This window comes from Protobothrops mucrosquamatus, unplaced genomic scaffold (assembly GCF_001527695.2).
Source record: "Protobothrops mucrosquamatus isolate PMUCROS unplaced genomic scaffold, P.Mucros_1.0 scaffold2445, whole genome shotgun sequence".
In the NCBI taxonomy this organism is placed as follows: Eukaryota; Metazoa; Chordata; class Lepidosauria; order Squamata; family Viperidae; genus Protobothrops; species Protobothrops mucrosquamatus.
In genome coordinates this window covers 301,893-320,686 of record NW_015388517.1, presented here as the reverse complement: position 1 = coordinate 320,686, position 18,794 = coordinate 301,893, and the positions used below count along the sequence as shown (strand labels likewise).

General features: G+C 42.6%; 1 protein-coding gene across 1 annotated transcript in view; it reads right to left on the bottom strand.

Moving 5' to 3' along the window:
- Positions 1-10,786, bottom strand: part of DTX4 (deltex E3 ubiquitin ligase 4) — a 38,064-nt gene extending 27,278 nt beyond the window's left edge. Inside the window, exon 1 of the mRNA XM_015825024.1 lies at positions 10,576-10,786. Coding sequence (XP_015680510.1) covers positions 10,576-10,786 — 211 coding nt within the window. The remainder of the gene's footprint in view (positions 1-10,575) is intronic.
- Between the last annotated feature and the right edge of the window lie 8,008 nt (positions 10,787-18,794).

Below are 18,794 nucleotides of genomic sequence, written 5' to 3'. Positions count from 1 at the left end.
AGAACGGGACGACAGAGAATGAGGTGGCTGGGTGGAGTCACTGAAGCAGTATGTGTGAGCTTAAATGGACTCCAGAAGATGGTAGAGCACAGGAAGGCCTGGAGGAACGTTGTCCATGGGGTTGCGATGGGTCGGACACGACTTGGCAACTAACAACAACAACTACTACTGATACAGAGATACCGCATATGAAGGAGGAGGAGGAAAAAGAAGATTAGTATTATATCACAGCTGGCTTGGAAAGTATGCACTGAAGATAGTCTCCACTTGATACCTAATAATGTAAAAGCCAATTCTTACTAAAAAAAAAATAAACAAGAAACAATTGGAAGGCCTTTATGGAATATATACGCACTACCAAATCCACGTATGCAAATGCATTTTTAATGGTTTTGTCCAAAGTCTCTTACTGCCTCCTTTACCATGGCCAACTATTATTCAATGATCATGTTTTTGTATCTGAGGTTAGGTTAGGTTAGGTTAATTTAATTTGTATACCGCCCTTCTCCCGTAGGACTCAGGGCGGTTCACAGCATATTAAAAACACAAATACAATATACAAGATACAAAAAATCATACAAAAATACAATTCAGTTTTTTTTATTTTTAATTCCAGATCTGGAGAGCAAGCAAGGATGTTACAGGGAACTAGATATATTCTTTACTGCAGGGTATTAAATATTAATCAAATCTTCTAGCTTGAAATTTTAAATAAACCAGCTTTAAGTTCTATATCAACCCCCCAAAAAATCAAACAAAAAATCCATCATGATCTTATCTGACAGTCAAGAACCACTGGACTATAATGCATTAACGAGTATTATTTTGAAGCACATAAATTTTAATTCAAAGTCCAACTCAGTCTTGGAATAGATGAGACTTCTTAGACTGATCAATCTCGGACTAAATGCATAAGCTTAATATGAGAACAAAACAGAAGAACTTGCTTAGTGCTGACTTAAATTCTGAGAGGAAGGGTGGGTAAATATACTTGTCATGTACAGTAAGAGACAAACTGTTTGGATTCAGTATGCATGTCTGACACATCCAGTTTATCCAGTATGGTTGGAGCCATTAAAATGCATGCATCTGTAGAGAATGCATGAGTTAATAGTGCATCCATCAACATGGCTTACAAGGACTCAGAAAGTTGCACAATCAAGTGGATCTGTCCAGGAATGTTCACAAGAAACATAACATGCAATATAATAGTCCACTGGCCTTTTAGATCTGTCTTTGCAAAAAAAAAAACAACGAATGACAATAATTTCACCACTGTTGTGAGCACAAACTTTAGAGCACTTTGAGAAAGCTTTGGGGCAGTAGGTAAAACTCTAGACCAGTGTTTCTCAACCTTGACAATTTTAAGGCATGTGGACTTCAACTCCCAGAATTCCACAGCCAGCAATGCTGGCTGTGGAATTCTGGGAGTTGAAGTCCACATGCCTTAAAATTGTCAAGGTTGAGAAACACTGCTCTAGACACAATAGATGGAAATTCTTTCCTCTTTCATTTCTCCAAGCAAATCAATGGCCCTCCTAACTCTGGGGACCCCTAAGCTTGACAGCAACATGTTGGCGTTGGTATTCTTTTCAGGCCTTTCATTTTGCAAGAGCAAAGCAAACATTAATCTCTGCCTGTCTCAGAGCTGACAAAGGGTTTATAGACAGAACTGCAGCCAGTCCCACTTTCTTTCTTGACCCAGTGGCTCTATTGCCAAGAGGGGACAACATCAGAGTTCAAAATCAGTTTGATTTGGTCTCAGCAAATTCAGCCGAGAAGATAGAAGGACAGGCCGACACATTGCTGATCACTGTGGCAACCACTGGATAAGGACAGAATATACGGACAAAGCTTTTATTCGGGGAATGAGTTTAAGAAAGGGGTTGGCAGCAAGTAGACCTACAATACCTCCACACAGACAAGGATTCGGTGTGCATGCTAATTATTCTTTCAGGGGAAGAAAAGTCCCTTTGCTCAGTTGCAATCTTTAGAGTTTTTTTTCCTAAGGAAGGAATCCTGCAACAGCCATGCTATCATGAAGTGAGCCCAATTATGCAATGGAATATTTGGAATGCTAGATGATGTGTGCAGATGTACAACACACATCTATTCAAAAATGCAGCTATCTACAACCAAAGTCTGGACAAAGGATGGACCATTTATGTTAGTAATTGCTGTCCATCAAATTCTCTCTTCAAGGGAAGAGCAAAAGAAGAACAGAGTAGTGTTTTGCAAAAGTATTTCTTCTAAGAAAACAGGAATTAGGCTTATGTGCCTTTTTTTTACCCAATCCCTCCCCAAGCCATTCCCCTGAAACTTACCTAATACGATCCAAGGAAACTGATCAGCAATAGCAGTACCAAAAAAACCCAAAATATTTGAAATGCACAGAATTAATTATTACAAGACTTGGATGGCCTCAAGCATCAATAGTTTTTTTAAAGCCTTTTTTTAAAAAAAGACTTACCTATCTTCATATTAAGGTCACCACATATCAGAAAAAAATAACAGGGGACGCCTACATCAATCACACAGATTATATGTGTTGGTAGTCAGAACAAAATAATATGTACCAGGAAAAAGAAATGGCTACATGTAAATATCTTACTCTATAGGTATACAGTAATACTAATGAAGCTCTTGTACAATGCCTTCAGAACTGTTCATACAAATTTTCTTATTGATCTTTCTAACTTTAAAAAAAAATGACCAGTGTTGTACCCCAGCAGACTGCTGTACAATGTACTTAAATTTACATTACAGGTAATCCTTCAACTTAAAATGGTTCGTTTAGTGACTATTCGAAGTTACAAACGGCACTGAAAAGTGACATGATAGTTTTTCACACTTATGACTGTTGCAGCATCCTCACAGTCACACGATCAAAATTCAGACATTTGGCAATTGACTCATATTTGGCAATTGACATCTGCAGTGTCCTGGGCTCATGCGATCACCTTTTGTGACCTTCTGACAAGCAAAGATAATGGGGAAGCCAGATTCACTTAAAACCTTGTTACTTAACTTAACAAATGCAGTGATTCACTCAACAACTGTTGCAAGGAAGGTTGTAAAGTGGGGCAAAGCTCACTTAACAAATGTCCCACTTAGCAACGGCAATTTTGGGTTCAATTATGGTCATCAGTTGAGAACTACCTATATAAGGACTTCAAAATTAATTTACATTAACATTTCCACAATTAACACCATTAAGGAGCACTAAAGACACTCAAGCAAATTAAGAAAGAAAACCTGCCTAATATTATAAAAGATATAAATGGCTTGGTAGAAAAAAAAATGGGCTAAATGCTTCCCTTTAAAAAGGAGCACAGAAGACAGTAATCCTCTTCTCTTTGGGAAGGAATTTTGTCTGAACGCTCTAGACCAGGGCTTTTCAACCTTTTCACCCATTGTACCACTTTTAGGATATGGCAATATCCGAGTACCACCAGTCGCCTAGCAAGGTGTCAAAAACTTGATAACCAAAAAAAAAAAAAAAGGAAAAAAGTGATAAAGTACAGGTAGTCCTCGACTTACAACAGTTTGCTTAGGGACTGTTCGAAGTTACAATGGCACTGAAAAAAGCACCCCCCAAGCCACAGCCGAGCAAGACACCTGCCTGCCCACTCCTGTCTGAGGTTTTCATTGTTGTGAGCATTTCTGCTGAGGATTGGCAGCAGGGGTGGGGTGGGGGTTATTTGGTTTTTATTCTCCCCATTTGCTGGGTGGTTGCAGCAGGTTTTGGTCACTTCACATGAGCCTGGGACACTGTGACCGTCATAAATATGAATCCGTTGCCAAACATCTGAATGTAAATCACAAGATCCTGGAGATGCTGCAACATTCCAGCTGATCGGCGCTTCTTCTGGGCTCAGCAGAAGTGCCAGGATCAGTGCTGCTTTCCAGCTGGAGCCTCGCGCTGATCCTAGTGCTTCCACTGAGCCCTGACAGTCCCGAAGAAATGCTGATCCTGGCGCTTCCGCTGAGCCCTGACAGCCCTGCAGCTCCAGCCATCTCTCGCTCAGGCTTGTGCGGTGCTGCCACCGGTTCAGCTCATTCCCCTGCCCCACTACCACTTTTCTAGGATGGTCGCGTACCACCTGCCAGGTGCCAATGTACCACAGGTGGTACCCGCACCACTGGTTGAACAGCCCTGCTCTAGATGGCCTTTGATAGGCCAAAACGGAAATGTCTAAAACTATTCCATTTCTGCTGATGCTACGTTCTAAATCAGTAACAGCCACCCAATTTCTTAATCAACTAGACTGAGGAAAAAACCCTTTGTCAACCACATTATACCAGACTCAGAATCTGAGTTGAGGATATATTCCAGACAGCAATGGCGCCACAAAACTTACCAAACGCTCCAACAGCTGCTAAGTCTGCTGGGCGTGTATAATGCTTTATCTCAAGGGTGGCTGTGGCATGTTCATGAATATGTCCCCATGTTCATTTCTACAGCCTCTCGAACCCCCCACCGCCAGGGTGGAACTACTGAAATTCAACAGTAAAGTTAGTTGCAGTAGCTTGATTTTTCGCTTTTTTTCAAAACATAGTCAAGGACTGACACTGGTGTGCAAAATTCCACCCCCAAATTCACCCTTGTCCACTCAAGTGACCTCACTGTCAAACTGCCTATGACTCAGAAGCTGAACAATTACTTTCTAAAGTTCAGCTCCTGACTGCCCCGAAGATCACATGCCTATGCTTTAACTGCATACCAAACATGACTTTTGGGTGAAAAAACTAACATGTGTCATCACACGGTTGGTTGTGCAAGTTGCTCCCAAAATATGGAGTAATAAGAGAATCATGTAAAACAAAAGCCTTCTGGACAGTTAAAGGGGTGGAACTAAGGGAACAAAGGCCAGCGCATGGGAATGCACTTCCTCAAGTCAATGTTCAGGTAGAGAGACCTGTCCCTGAGTGGCAGAAGGATTTTGGCACATAAATGGAGGCTAAAACCTTCTGGACCATGGCATGCCTTGTTTCAATAGATGGGTTCTGCAAGATCAGAGCCTTAGTTGGGTTCAGAAAGACTGTGAAAAGTGTTCCTTTTTATGTTTTCTCCTCAAGACTGACATCTGTTGCTTAAACCAACTAATCAATACTGGGTGGAGTCATATTGCCCTTTGCATTGGTTTTATTGAAGCTTAGAGAATTATAAGAAATTAAAAATATAGCTGTGGTTAGGGCCATCTGCTTAAAATACCCAAATATTATACTATGATTTTTTTTGAGCAAAGCCACTAATAAATAATTCATCTGACTTTTCCATAATCTTTCTTTAACCTCAATATTGATCAACCATATCTTGTGTATTTAGATATTTTTCAATTGTATTAATTGTATAATAAAGTTGTCTTATTGCATTAAATTTATAATAAAATATTGTTTTATTAATATTTTCCGTGTTCCTTTTGCCAGTCTCTTTTGTTCTATTTTTGTGCTAACCTTTTTACTCGGTTAGCATCCTAGCTTTTAAATTATTATTCAATTATCTTTTTTGACCCTTACAAAAATCCTGAAAAATCAGGGAGTGTTTCTTTTCCCAAGTCAAGAAGACTATCTCTTTGAAAGTCAATCCATAATGGTGCTCACACCCAATTCCACGAATCAACTCTAAACCCAGAATCTCTTTCTACATCGTTTGTATCAAATCATGATATTGCAGTAGAGAATTATTAGTTAGAGATAAACAGATCTTTGGCTCCAATGGACCAGGACTTAATTTTCCAAAGTATTAGCCCCTCTGTCCAAAATGCAACAACACTCAAAAGTAATAGGTCTCCAACAATATTTCGCATTTGGATGCAAACTGAACAGGAAAGCAGGATATTTAGTGCTCCTGCTTCATGATTGCAGGTGGCTGGCCTAGAGCAGCTTTGACTGGCCAGAATGGATGCTATCTGCAGATTGCTTTTAGTGCTTTGATTAATTTTCCAAGGTATTAGCCCCTCTGTCCAAAATGCAACAACACTCAAAAGTAATAGGTCTCCAACAATATTTCGCATTTGGATGCAAACTGAACAGGAAAGCAGGATATTTAGTGCTCCTGCTTCATGATTGCAGGTGGCTGGCCTAGAGCAGCTCTGACTGGCCAGAATGGATGCTATCTGCAGATTGCTTTTAGTGCTTTGATTTCATCCTTTGGCAATATTCTATAGTCTTCCATAACGGCCATGGTCCTACCTCTTCTGCACTGTAAATGGATGCAAGGCATTTATTCAAGGCTGTGCAATTTTACTGTCTTTCTTTAATGCACCATTAACTTTAACTCATCTAGAGATCCATTTGTCTCATTAGTTGCTTAAAAGATTTCTGTGGCTCACCCTAATTGTTCCTTGGTCCTTGAACCTATTTAGTTTTGCATTCCCCACTTCACCGCCTCTAACTGAATTTGCCAAGACATGAGTTAGACAAAATGAACTTTTGAAAGGCAGTGAGAAGGCTGTTAGTCTCTCCCAATGTGGCTGAGCACAAGGGCTGCACTTGTAGAGTTGATAATGAATCACACTGAGAATTTATATTAATTCACCTTTGTTACAACATTCCAACCATGGAATGTATAATAATAATAATAATAATAATAATAATAATAATAATAATAATAATAATAGTAGTAGTAGTAGTAGTAAAGTTGGAAGGGACCTTGAAGGTCATCTAGTCCAACCCCCTGCTCAGGCAGGAAACCCTATACCATTTTGGACAAATGGCTGTCCAGTCTCTTCTTAAAAACTTCCAGTGTTGGCGCATTCACCGCTTCTGGAGGCAGGTTGTTCCACTGGTTAATTGTTCTCACTGTCAGGAAGTTTCTCCTTAGTTCTAGATTGCTTCTCTCCTTGATTAGTTTCCACCCGTTGCTTCTTGTCCTGCCTTCAGGCACTTTGGAAAATAGCTTGACTCCCTCTTCTTTGTGGCAGCCCCTGAGATAGCCCCTGCTATCATGTCCCCCCTCGTCCTTCTCTTCATTAAACTAGACATACCCAATTCCAGCAACCGTTCCTTATATGCTTTAGCCTCCAGTCCCCTAATCATCTTTGTTGCTCTTCTCTGTACTCTTTCTATTAGATAGAGAGGTATGTGATTAACAGGAATATAAGCACCAGTTTTGAGATAAGCTATCAAGCTACCATTAACTATAAGAGGGATGTATGGTGGAAAAACCTCACACCCTACTTTGGGTTTGTGAAGCTGTCACATTCATCTGTAACTGAACTGGAATTGGTCTGCAGAGGGAAGGCCTCCCAACGTATCTTTACAGCAGTTGAAGATTCAATGTGTAGCCTGGTTCTTACATCCAAGTACAAAAAGGCTCAGTCACAGACCTGGACAACTGCTAGAGATTGTTCCTACTCACAATCTAATCATATGAGGTAGAGAAGAAATATATGGAGAACTATATCATCTTCAGAGAAGGAAATCTGGCTTTCTTGGCGAAAGGCCTGGACACTAGGCAGAATACATCTCACAACAGTCAATTTACAGTATTGTGTATGAATGGAATTGAGGAGACCCAACTCCCTCCCATGGCAGCAAAACAAGAGAGAGAAGAAAGAAGCAAACTTATTTAATTTAGAATCGTGTCCTAATAATCAAAGGACAGGAAAGACTATCATGCAACCAATCAGTTTTCTGTATTCAGCTGATCAGTGATACGAGACCCAGGACTGACCACAAATGTTCAGAGCAGTTAGAAAAAGTTATCTGATCAAAATAACTTCATAGCATAAGTGAGGCTCACTGTGGACAAACTCAAGACTTAGCGCAAATCTTGCTCATCCTACAAGTACAGACAAAATGCCTCTCCCACCTATTTTTCCACCAGCTGTATAGTTAATAGTCACACTGCTGTGTTTCATAAAGATTATGACTGTGCTAGGGTTTCATGTACACACACCTCTTTGACTCCCATTATATGGAAACAAAATCTGCTCTGGTGACATTTAAAAGAATCATTTACTGTAAAACAAAGACACAACGAAACACACTTATACTTCTCAGGGACTGGTCAAATAGTGCACTTCAGCTTTACAGGCCAGACTCAGGGATGTTGTGAGGGTGAAGGTTTAGGGGATGTCTCTGTCAGTGCTCTTCTGTTTACAAGGGCTTCAGGTGTGGGTGTGTCAAATGAAGGTCTTGTGATGGGTTAGGTGTGAGTCATCAGAGAGAATCTTGTAATGGGTCTTGTGATGGGGAGGTTACATCAGGCCAGGGTCATTGGGAGGTGAACTGCTGGTGGGAGAAGAGGGGGGGCTGGCGTGGGTTGATTGAGGATCGATGCTGTCTCTGGTTGGCTGTGCGGTTGATTTGGATTCTGAGGGGTTTGTAGGCTGGTTGTAGGTCAATGTGTCTGTTGATGGAGCTGCTTGTGGAGTGCCAGGCTTCGATGAACTCACAAGCATGGTGGGTGGTAGTGTGGCCGATGATTTTCATGTTAGTCCAATTCGTGTTGTTTGTTGTCAGTGTGGGTAGAGATCAGGGGTGTTGTGTTCAGACCAAACATCTGAGAAGCTATTATTTACATCTTATTCTTTTTAATACTATCTCAGAAAGCACTAATTAATATTTCCAGCCTTTCCACTGAAATGGGCATCAAAAAGTAGCTTTGGTGCACCTTTCATCTGCTTTGTCTGCCACTGTCAGGTTTCTGACTCCTCCCTTGAAGTCATCCTATTTGCACACCAAGCTTTCATGCAGCTCTTCTCTTTCATCTCTTCTCACCCAGGACCAGCCTATTCCACAAGCAGCCAGCTGCACCATATACTGTAGCGGGAGGCTTCTTCTAATGCACGGGGATGGTCTGATTCACCTGCTATCTCCTCCCATCTCCTCTCCTGAACCAATAGCTACTTCCCTTCTTCACATGAGCTCACTTGCAGGAGCAAACGGGATTCCCAGCTAAGGAGGCTGATGGTTTTCCCAGGGTGTTTCCTCATTGTCAGCAAAGACAGCTGCACACCTACGCCCCGGTTCTCAATCTAACCGTGAGACTGCAACTGCTTCACTGACGGGATCTCAGGAGCACGTTGCCAAGAGGCATTCAGCTCTTGGCAAACTGCTTAGTCCAGATATTAATTAAAAGGCAGGGAAAGAAAGGGGGGGGGGAGGAGGCAGCGATGAGGCACCACCCACCTCCATCAGTCTCCAGACCTTCAGCTACAGCTCCTGGCATGATTTTTACAATATCATACAAATAGTTCTTATTGTTTTTTTTAGCCTGATGTTTTGTTTTGGTTTTCTCAGCTGGCAGACCATTTTTCTTCTACTTGATGGTTTCCATGCAGAGTCCTTGACATCAGTATATGGGTCTAGTTATGAATCAACAATGCTTCTAGAAAAAAAACTACCTGTAACTCACATTAACCACAAAAATAAGTCCCCTCTCCTCCCTCAGTTTCTATAAAGTTTCAGGGAGAAGAAAGATTAGGACCTTTAATGATACGCATTCAGAATAGTATCATCTTTATTCTTAACCTTTCTAGGTAAACTACTTGTTGGTCCTGCCTTTCAGCCAAATGATTACAGTTTCAACAGTATGTATATGTTAATGTTACTCCAGATCAGCTAATACATTGAAAATCAAATCACAAAAGCTTTTCATTCATATTTATGCAATATTCCTCAAAATGTGATCAGGCGTCACTATTTAAACTGCAAGTTTGTCTGGCTGCTTGATTTTTTTTTACAAAATCACACCGCATTACATAATGCTTCATGTTATTTATCAAGTTTTTTGCATGCTGCCCTCCTGGCATATGTAGTATACACACAGCTGTATTTTTGTCTTAAGGCATGAGACACACACACATACAGCCCAATTCTATCCAGATTTATTCCGTAGTACAAGTTCCAAAGAAGCATTGGTTCCAGCTACTTTTTTCCTCACTAGCCTTTGAGGTTTCATATTTGTGTATTTGGCTCTTTGTAAGCGAAGTACACGGTTGCTCACACACCTTTACAAGCGGCATCTTCACTGCAGAACAGGATTTTCTGAACTTATAAGGGCTACAACAGGCAGCACTATTAAGCAGAGACAGGGTTTGCCCGGCATAAAGAATCGGAAAGGCAAATTCTCAGAAAACTATTTGTCTTTTCCTCCCAACGAAGCTCATTTAGTGAAGCCCCCTCTCCTTTTTTTGGCAATGGCAGTAGGATTGGGAAGCTTGTAGCACAGTATGTCAGCTGCGCCCTATTCCACCCCCAAGTCCTTTTCTAGAATTGGCAAATTTCAAATATTCGCATAAATCTCCCTCTGCCCTGTGTCCCCATCTCATTACCCCCGCTGCCTAGCAGAGCTGTCCCAAATACCAACCTTTAATATAAATGGGCTGTGTGCAATCGCAATGAAACTTAACCCCAGCGGACTTTTTATACGTCCCGTTAAAAACACACACACACACACACACAAACCCCCACCAAGTCTCCAAATGAAAATACGCCCCTCCTTTAGTCGCCGGATCAGAATGGACATGGAGAAGGGAGATGTTCTCCGGCCAGGAAAAGGGACAAAATCGCAGCAAGGGGGGGTCGGGGTTGGCGCTGGCTGGGAAGCCGCGGGGTCAAACTCACCCGTGTCTTGGCGGAACTGGTGCATGGACTGGAGATCGATGATATACGGCGAGAGCCTGTTGTCCACCTGGCCCAGGACGACGCTGCCCCCAACTCTCGGCCCGGCTCTGATCACCGCCTCGATGTGGTGGCTCACGGCCGGACTGTAGGGTCTCCAGCGACCGTGCTCGTTCAGCCATTCCCAAACCACCACAGCGGATGCCAGCAGCATTATTTCTTTGCTTTTTGCTCTTCCAGGCAGGCTCTTCCAGGAGAGGCTCCGAATCCCAGGCACCTCCGACAGCCTCTTCGTCGGATCAACCCCCGATAGATCTCATCTGCCCCCTTTAAACTCTGCAACGTCACGCCTACGGGCTGGCTGGCTGGCTGGCTGGCTGCTCGCTCGCTCCTTGGCCCGGTTCCAAATTTTCTTTTTTTGAATTCTTTCTTTCTCCCACCCGCTTTTGCGCGGCTAGTCTTTTGGAGCTCGTCGGGTTAAAAAAACAACCAAACAAAAAAGACTCAAGTCTTTAAGGTACTGTTTCACGGAAAGAGACTTAAACGCCTTGCGAACCGTTCACGTTTCCCAAGCAAATTCGGTCGTCTTGCTTTCATCGCCTGGGAAATGCGTGCATTTCAAAACTAACAAGGAGAGCCTTCCAGTCAACAAGCTGGAAAAGCAGGTTCCGTCGTCTGCTCCGTATATAAAGTGTCTCGGGAGGGAAATGTGTCTCTTGCTACGGCAGAAGATGACTCAGTTCAGTTTACACCAGTTGCATCTTTCTCCTACTCGGCTTTCCCCCCCTCCTTTCTCTGCATTTGCACGAGAAGGGGAGCTTCTGGACGAGCCCTCCCAGGAATTTCATGCTCTAATTTCTGGATCCCCCCCTCCCCTTTCCCCGGGTAGCAGATGCAGCAATCGCTCCAGCTCCACCTCCCTGTTGCATTTATGCCGTCTTCTTTCTATAAGGACCCTGGGCGAGTGGGGCTTTCTCGACACAGCGGGAGAAATGCAAATCTCCACCCCGCGCATTGCCTCTCGCCCTCGGCTGAGGAACAATAAGCCATTGCACGCAGCCCGAGCGCCAGACCCCGGCCTCTTGCACCCTCGCCCGCCGTTACAACAACTTCCCTGCCTTTGCAAGGATTGTGGGAAGAGGCGCCGCAGCACGAGCAGCAGCCCCAGGAACGCGGCGCCTTGCGCTCCTCCCTCTCGCTCCTCCCACCATTACCTCATACTCGGCCCTCCGCCCCTAAACCCACCCCTCCGCTCGGCAGACAGCGCCCTCTGCTGCCTCAGATAAAGCCAGCAGCAACTGCGGGCCGCGGGGACTGGACCACCGCATCCCCGAGCAGGGGTGCCCGATCGATTGCCGCCCTCCGGGGTGAGACGAGGAGGCGGCGAGACGACGCAGGACGCGATCGCTGGACCAAAAGCCCGCTGCTTGTGTGGGATCAGCCCGGCCACTGCTTTTCACGCGCGCTGCTTGATGTAGCGCAGCCTTTTACCGCAGCCTGTGCTACCCCTCCAGCGCTGGCCGAAGCAACAAATGGAGGGGTGAGGCGTTGGATAGGAGAGTCGCCCCATCACAGCTGGGCCCAGAATCGGTGGCAGGGATCAATTCTTCCTAGCGGCCGCCCTTGGTCTTATGCAGTGTTTCTCAACCTTGACAATTTTAAGGCATGTGGACTTCAACTCCCAGAATTCCACAGCCAGCATTGCTGGCTGTGGAATTCTGGGAGTTGAAGTTCACATGCCTTAAAATTGTCAAGGTTGAGAAACACTGGTCTTATGAAAGGCATACGTGTTTCTTTTTTAAAATGCAGTATCTATCTCCTACCTACGAAATAATCCCTTCCGTTATAGTGCAGTTCTGCAATTTTGTTCAACGTTGCGCTGCTTCAAAAAAAAAAAATACAGTGTATACAAACTTTTTGTAAACTCCTGGCACTGCTCTGGCCCTGCATCCATCAAAGATGCTAATATTTCCGGCCGCCTTATTTGAACAAGTTAGAATTATTTTAAACAGCTACTGTAGTTTCAGGGGCTTCGTTATTATTATAGTTGGTCACAGAGTCAGCCAGTTGTTGAAATTGGATTTGGCATTTTTGTCCATCTATTGCAGTGTTTCTCAACCTTGACAATTTTAAGGCATGTGGACTTCAACTCCCAGAATTCCACAGCCAGAATTCTGGGAGTTGAAGTCCACATGCCTTAAAATTGTCAAGGTTGAGAAACACTGATCTATTGAATCCTACCTAAGGACCTGGGATAGGCTGATGCTATTCTTTTTTGGTGTTATTTTTATTATTTAGGGGAGTTTTCAAACCAGCTTTGACAAGCTTTCTTGTCAAGATTTTGAGAAGTGGTTTCCCACTGTTTTCTCTCTAGGAGGGAGGGAGGGGGAGGGGGAGAGACAGAGAGATGAAAAAATAAACAGATTTCAAAGCAATACAGTATTCCAATGTCAAGTATTCAGAGGGCAATGCACAAGATTTATAGAATCAAATTTTGACTTCAGGGCAATTTGCATGTTCAGTAACTGTAATAGCAATAGTTTGAATGCATGAAAGACTAGTTCTGATGTAAGTGGATCGCCCCTGCATTTTAATTGTTTCAGGTCCTGCCTTAAAATAATAATTTATTAAACTTAGAACCATAGGGCTAGAAGAGAACTTGGAGGTCTTCTAATCCAACCCTCAGCCCAAGGCAGGAGTCCTTGTTTCATCCTGGACAAATGGTTATTCTTTTGTCACCCTTAAGCCTTTTCTTCACATACCTAGTTCCCTTAGGCCAGTGATGGCGAACCTTTTAGAGACTGAGTGCCCAAACTGCAACCCAAAACCCACTTATGCATCGTCGAGTGCTGGGTGGGTGTGGCCAATTGGGTGGGCGTGGCCCATTGGGTGGGCGTGGTTGCGGTAGTAACGGCAGACTGGGTGGGACTAAAAAGTTCAATCAATCAATTCCAACTTTGCAAGATCTTTTTTTTTTCCCGGGATAAGTTGAAATTGACTGATTGAAACTTTTTTTTTTTTGCACACGGCGGCAGAGGCCTAAAGCGAAAAGGTTTTATAAAACCCAGCTGAAGGCCTAGGACTGGGGTGACAGTGCGCGTGCCCACAGAGAGGGCTCTAACCCATGCCATAGGTTCACCACCACTGCCTTAGGCATTCATTATATGATTTTGTCTCCAGACTCCTTACTAGCTTACTATGCAGCCCACCTCTCAGTGATTCAAAGTTAGGGTGCTTTTATTCCCGACTCCACAATGTCTACATCAGTGTCCACATCAGTTATTGCCAAAGTTATTTTTTCTGAAACCTAAAGAGGCACCCTTGATGTGGATCAATAATTAGTGCATTGATCAACCTCTCTATTGTGCAAGACATGGTTCCCTATCTTGCTGTACAGTAATACTTTCCACTTTTCCACAGGTAAAACTGTAAAAATCTAATGCTCATTCACTTGTATTGCTGTTGCAAACTAGAAAGACAGAATATTCAATATACCCATACATGGTTCATTGATTATAGAAAGCCCTTTGACTGTGTCAGCCATATCAAGCTGTTGAATGTGCTTAGAAGAATCAGAATTCCAAAACATCTCCTTGTCCTCACATGAAACTTAACAGTACACAGGTTGGGAAGCCACGGCACCTGATGAAATAGACTGGCTACTGGTCAGCAAAGGAATGAGACAAGGCTGTATACTTTCCCCTTATTTATTCAGCCTAATGCTAAATATATATTTAGGGAAATTGGATTAGAGCAAGATGAGTGTGGTTTTAAACTGGGGGAAGAAACATCAATAACCTGCACTCTGCTGATGAGACAACTTTAATAGTTGAAAATGCAAATGATCTGCTAGCTCTAGTAATAAAAGTCAAGGAATACAGAAAAACAATAGGACAGAGTAAATATATACAGGTAGTCCTCAACTTACGACCACAATTGAGCCCAAAATTTATGTTGCTAAATGAGACATTTGTTAAGTACTGTAAATTTAGCCCCATTTTACAACCTTTCTTGCCAAAGTTGTTAAGTGAATCACTGCAGTTATATTAGCGACACAGTTGTTAAGTGAATCTGGCTTCCCCATTAGCTTTGCTTGTCAGAAGGTTGCCAAAGTTGATCATGTGATCCTGGGACACTGCAACTATCCTAAAGGTGAGTCAGTTGCTAAGTGTCTGAATTTTGATCACGTGGCCATGGGGATGCTGCAACAGTGTGAAAAACGGTCCTAAGTCACTTTTTTCAATGACATAACTTTGAACGGTCACTAAACGAACTGTTGTAAGTCGAGGGCCACCTCTAGTAGAGCAAGCTAATGGTAACAAGTGCAAGCAGCCAGAGACTCAGACTTCCTAAGAAATGAGAGATTTTATTTGAGGCGCAAATGACCAGGCTGAAACTATCATGCTATGTTATGTAAAGGCCTAGTTCTCTGGAGGAAGGCAAAAAGAAAGAGAAGGGAAAGTTGACTCAATTAAATGGACTCAATAACAGTAGCAACAGGTCCACTGTTGGAAGACTGGAAGGACCAGCTTGGAAACTGATGATCCTGGAGAAAATCTATCTATGTGGTCACTGAGAGTTGACACCAACTTGATGGCACATAATCAGTAGAAGTTAAACTCCCTCTGTGTATCAAAGGAGCAATAATTAGTATCATCCAAATACTACAAGAGGCCTTTTCAGAGTAGAGTCCATAAGAGCATCTATGTACATATGGACAAAATGTGAAATCTATCACCAATTAAAAGTATATGTATAAATACATATTTAGAGATTAATATTATTGATATATACATTTGCCACAGTTCTTTGCAACAAGATTGTGAAATGTGTTGTATATAATTCAACTGGCTGGTCTGAATGCTTGGGCTAATTCAAGATCCCTGAGCACTACTCCTTCTTTCTTTCCTTTCTCTTTCAAGTCAAAATTGGACTCCCAGAATCCTTCAGTAAAGCACCAGTTGGCAGCTCCTACCTAGATCCCAAGTTGCATCTAACCTCCGCCCCCATGCTACTGAGATTTAGGAACAAAATAGCCATTTTTAGTAGCATTATTTTAAGTCTTCTTTTTAAAAAATAGATTTGAAAATACCTATTAAGTCCCATACTTTGAAGCAGGGGTCCTCAAACTTGGCCACTTTAAGACTTGTGGACTTCAACTCCCAGGATTCCCCAGCCAGCATGGCTGGCTGGGGAATCCTGGGAATTGAAGTCCACAAGTCTTAAAGTGGCCAAGTTTGAGGATCCCTGCTTTAAAGTTATATTGTGTTTTTTTTAAAATATTCTCTCCCAAAATGGATAAAGGAGCCCCAAGTCCATCTGTTCCCACTCATGAGTTGTTGCCATGTTCAGTGGCCATCCTTACTATGACCTATGGAAGCAGAAAAAAAAGACTCTACCCACCCAAAAAATTGTCCATTCCTATACAAAGGATGTCTTTAAACACAAGAACTTATGAAGTTGGTTCCATGACTGCTCCAATTTCCCTGGTTCGAGAGATCGTGCAGCTCTGCACATTGCACGCTGATCAGCCCATGATGGTTTGGTAGAGGCTTTGACTGCAGCACAGCAGCCTCAAACCCTGCAGCCATATCATTAATCCAAAACATCATTTAGGGGTGATTTTCCTGTGGTGTATTTTATATGAAGGCTATGGCCATATATTTTGAAGTGTCTGGGCTTAAAATGCTTATCCTTGATTCATTACCACTACCAAACATGGGTTCTCATCATCAGATATTCCCCCAAGCCACATGTAAAAAATTAGGACATAAAAATAGGGCTGCAGGCTGGGGAGTTTGATTATATTAAGCAACTATGTTGATGTATCCAAATGATACAAATCTCAGACACACATTCAGTGAGTCTCTTGCATCACTCATCTAGCATTAGATACATTTGCAGTACAAATGATACTGCTGGAGGATCTGTTTTGCCTGTGTTCTCACTGCTCTTACTATGGCCTCTTTGTTGTTTTTTTTCTGGAAATACTTAACCTAATTGGAAAGGGATGGTCAGCATTATTTTCTCTTCTGTTTTGCTTAAAGCAGGGAAGGAATATTGTTACTTGATTGTAATATGCAGTTTTTATAAAGACCAGGTTTGGTGAGAAATCTCCATCCTGGGGTTTTATTGTCACAATGGGGAAGACATTCAGAAGCCTTCCAGAGGGTCTCTCAGGAACTAGCTTAGTTGAAAATGTACTTTTCAAAATCAGTACATTGTCCCTGGGAGGATAAATGTACCCAGTGAAGTATGACTTAACTATTGTTAAATGTATGGATGCTTTTGTGATATTGTATCTTGATTTATTATATGAGTTAGAATAGGGATTGAGAATCTTTAGTCTCAGGGCCATATACATCCTTCACCTCCCTTTCTATAGCCACCAGATTCTTACTGAAAATTGGGAGCATTATTTTTTATTTTAATTTTAATTTTAGATTTTTTTTACCCTGCCTTATTATTTTTATAAATAACTCAAGGTGAGTTACACTTAATACTTTTTAATACAGATAGTGCTCGATTTACGGCTTCTCATTAAGCAACCATCCAAGGTTACAACAGTACTGAAAAAAAATGACTTCCAATCATTCCTTGAATTAATGACCGTCACAGCCCTTTCACAGTCACATGATCAAAATTCAGTCATTTGGCAACTGGTATGTATTTAGGACAATTGCAGCATCCTGGGGCAACGGCCATTTGCAGTCCCTCCCACCCAGCTTCCAGTAAGCAAAGTCAATGGGCAAAGCCAGATTTGCTTAATGATCACCTGCCTCAACTAACAATTTAACAATCATGGCCAAAAAGGCTGTAAAACTGAGCACAACTCATTTAACAACTACCTTGCTTAGCAACAGAAAATCTGGTCCCAATTGTAGTTGTAATCTGTGGACCACCTGTACCCCTTCCTCCCCCTATTTTCCCCACTAACCTCAACCTGTGAGGTGAGTTGGGCTGAGAGAGAATGACCGGCCCAACTCATCCATCTGACTTTCATGACATTTTGTCTCCCCTCCCCCTAAGCCCAAAATGAGAATTCAAGCACAGGGATTCCCAATTTTGGCAATTTTAAGACATGTGGATTTCAACTTCCAGAATTCCCCAGCCAGTTGAAGTCCACACATCTTAAAAGTTGCCAAGATTGGGAACCCCTGTTCTAGCATCAGGGACATGGTCTTCTAATTCAGCTTCCAGTCAACAGAGAAATCAAGGGACGTGGAAGCATGGATAAGGGTGAAGGGACAAACTTTTCAAAAGCCCCCATTCCCCCCAGGGTAAAAAAAGCTTAGCACCAAGCCTTCTCAGGCTGCAACAGTGGGGGAAGGGTCACAAACCCTCTTCTTCCCTTCCACCATTAGTTGGGGAAAGGCTCATCTCCCCATTTAGAATATAGCCACATGGGCATGTTTGGACTTACATACCCCTCAGAAGACCCCCCAGCCACAATGGCTGCCTGAAAGTTTTATCTTTCCAGACCTATTAGATCCGGACTGCAAAAATCCAGACCACCACAAGATGGCAGCAAGAAGGGACAAAAGAGCAGGCCAAGAGATTGAGTGGCCTGATCTGGCAGATTTATTCTCTCCCAAGGCAAAGTAAGAAAAGAGGAAGGAAGCAGCCAGCAGCCAACAATCAACAGAGAAGCCACCAGGGACCACTGGAACCAGACTGAAGACTCATTTTGAAAGAACCATCTGCAGACTTTAACAGGGGTATACTTCTCAGTGGCAATAATTCGGACAATCACAGGAGTTTTTTTTGTACCTTTTGGCTTTCTATGGTAATGGGATTATCATATACCAGGCACAATTACCAGTTTGACTTTTTTGAAGACTACACCTCTATGGATCCCCCTGTAGATTTGGATGAAGATAACAGGGAGGGTAGACCTTTTAAAGCAGAGGTCCCCAACCCCCTGCCCACTACTGGGCTGTGGCCTATTTTTCTGTGGTCCTGCCTTAAATTTCCAGGTTTTCTGGGATGCCAGGCACAAAATGGGATATAGAGTAGGAAGCTGGCATAGAACAACTGGGATTCCATTTGTACAAAACAGGACAAAAGTTTATTTCTGGCCAGCACTAGCCCTAATAAAGATAAGACTGAGAAAGGGAAGGTCATAAAAGTCAAGATGCCGATTACAACCGTGCAATTGAAACCCCACCACTTTTTATGTGATACACACAAAAAAGGAAGGGGATTTTGATCTCACAGTTGTG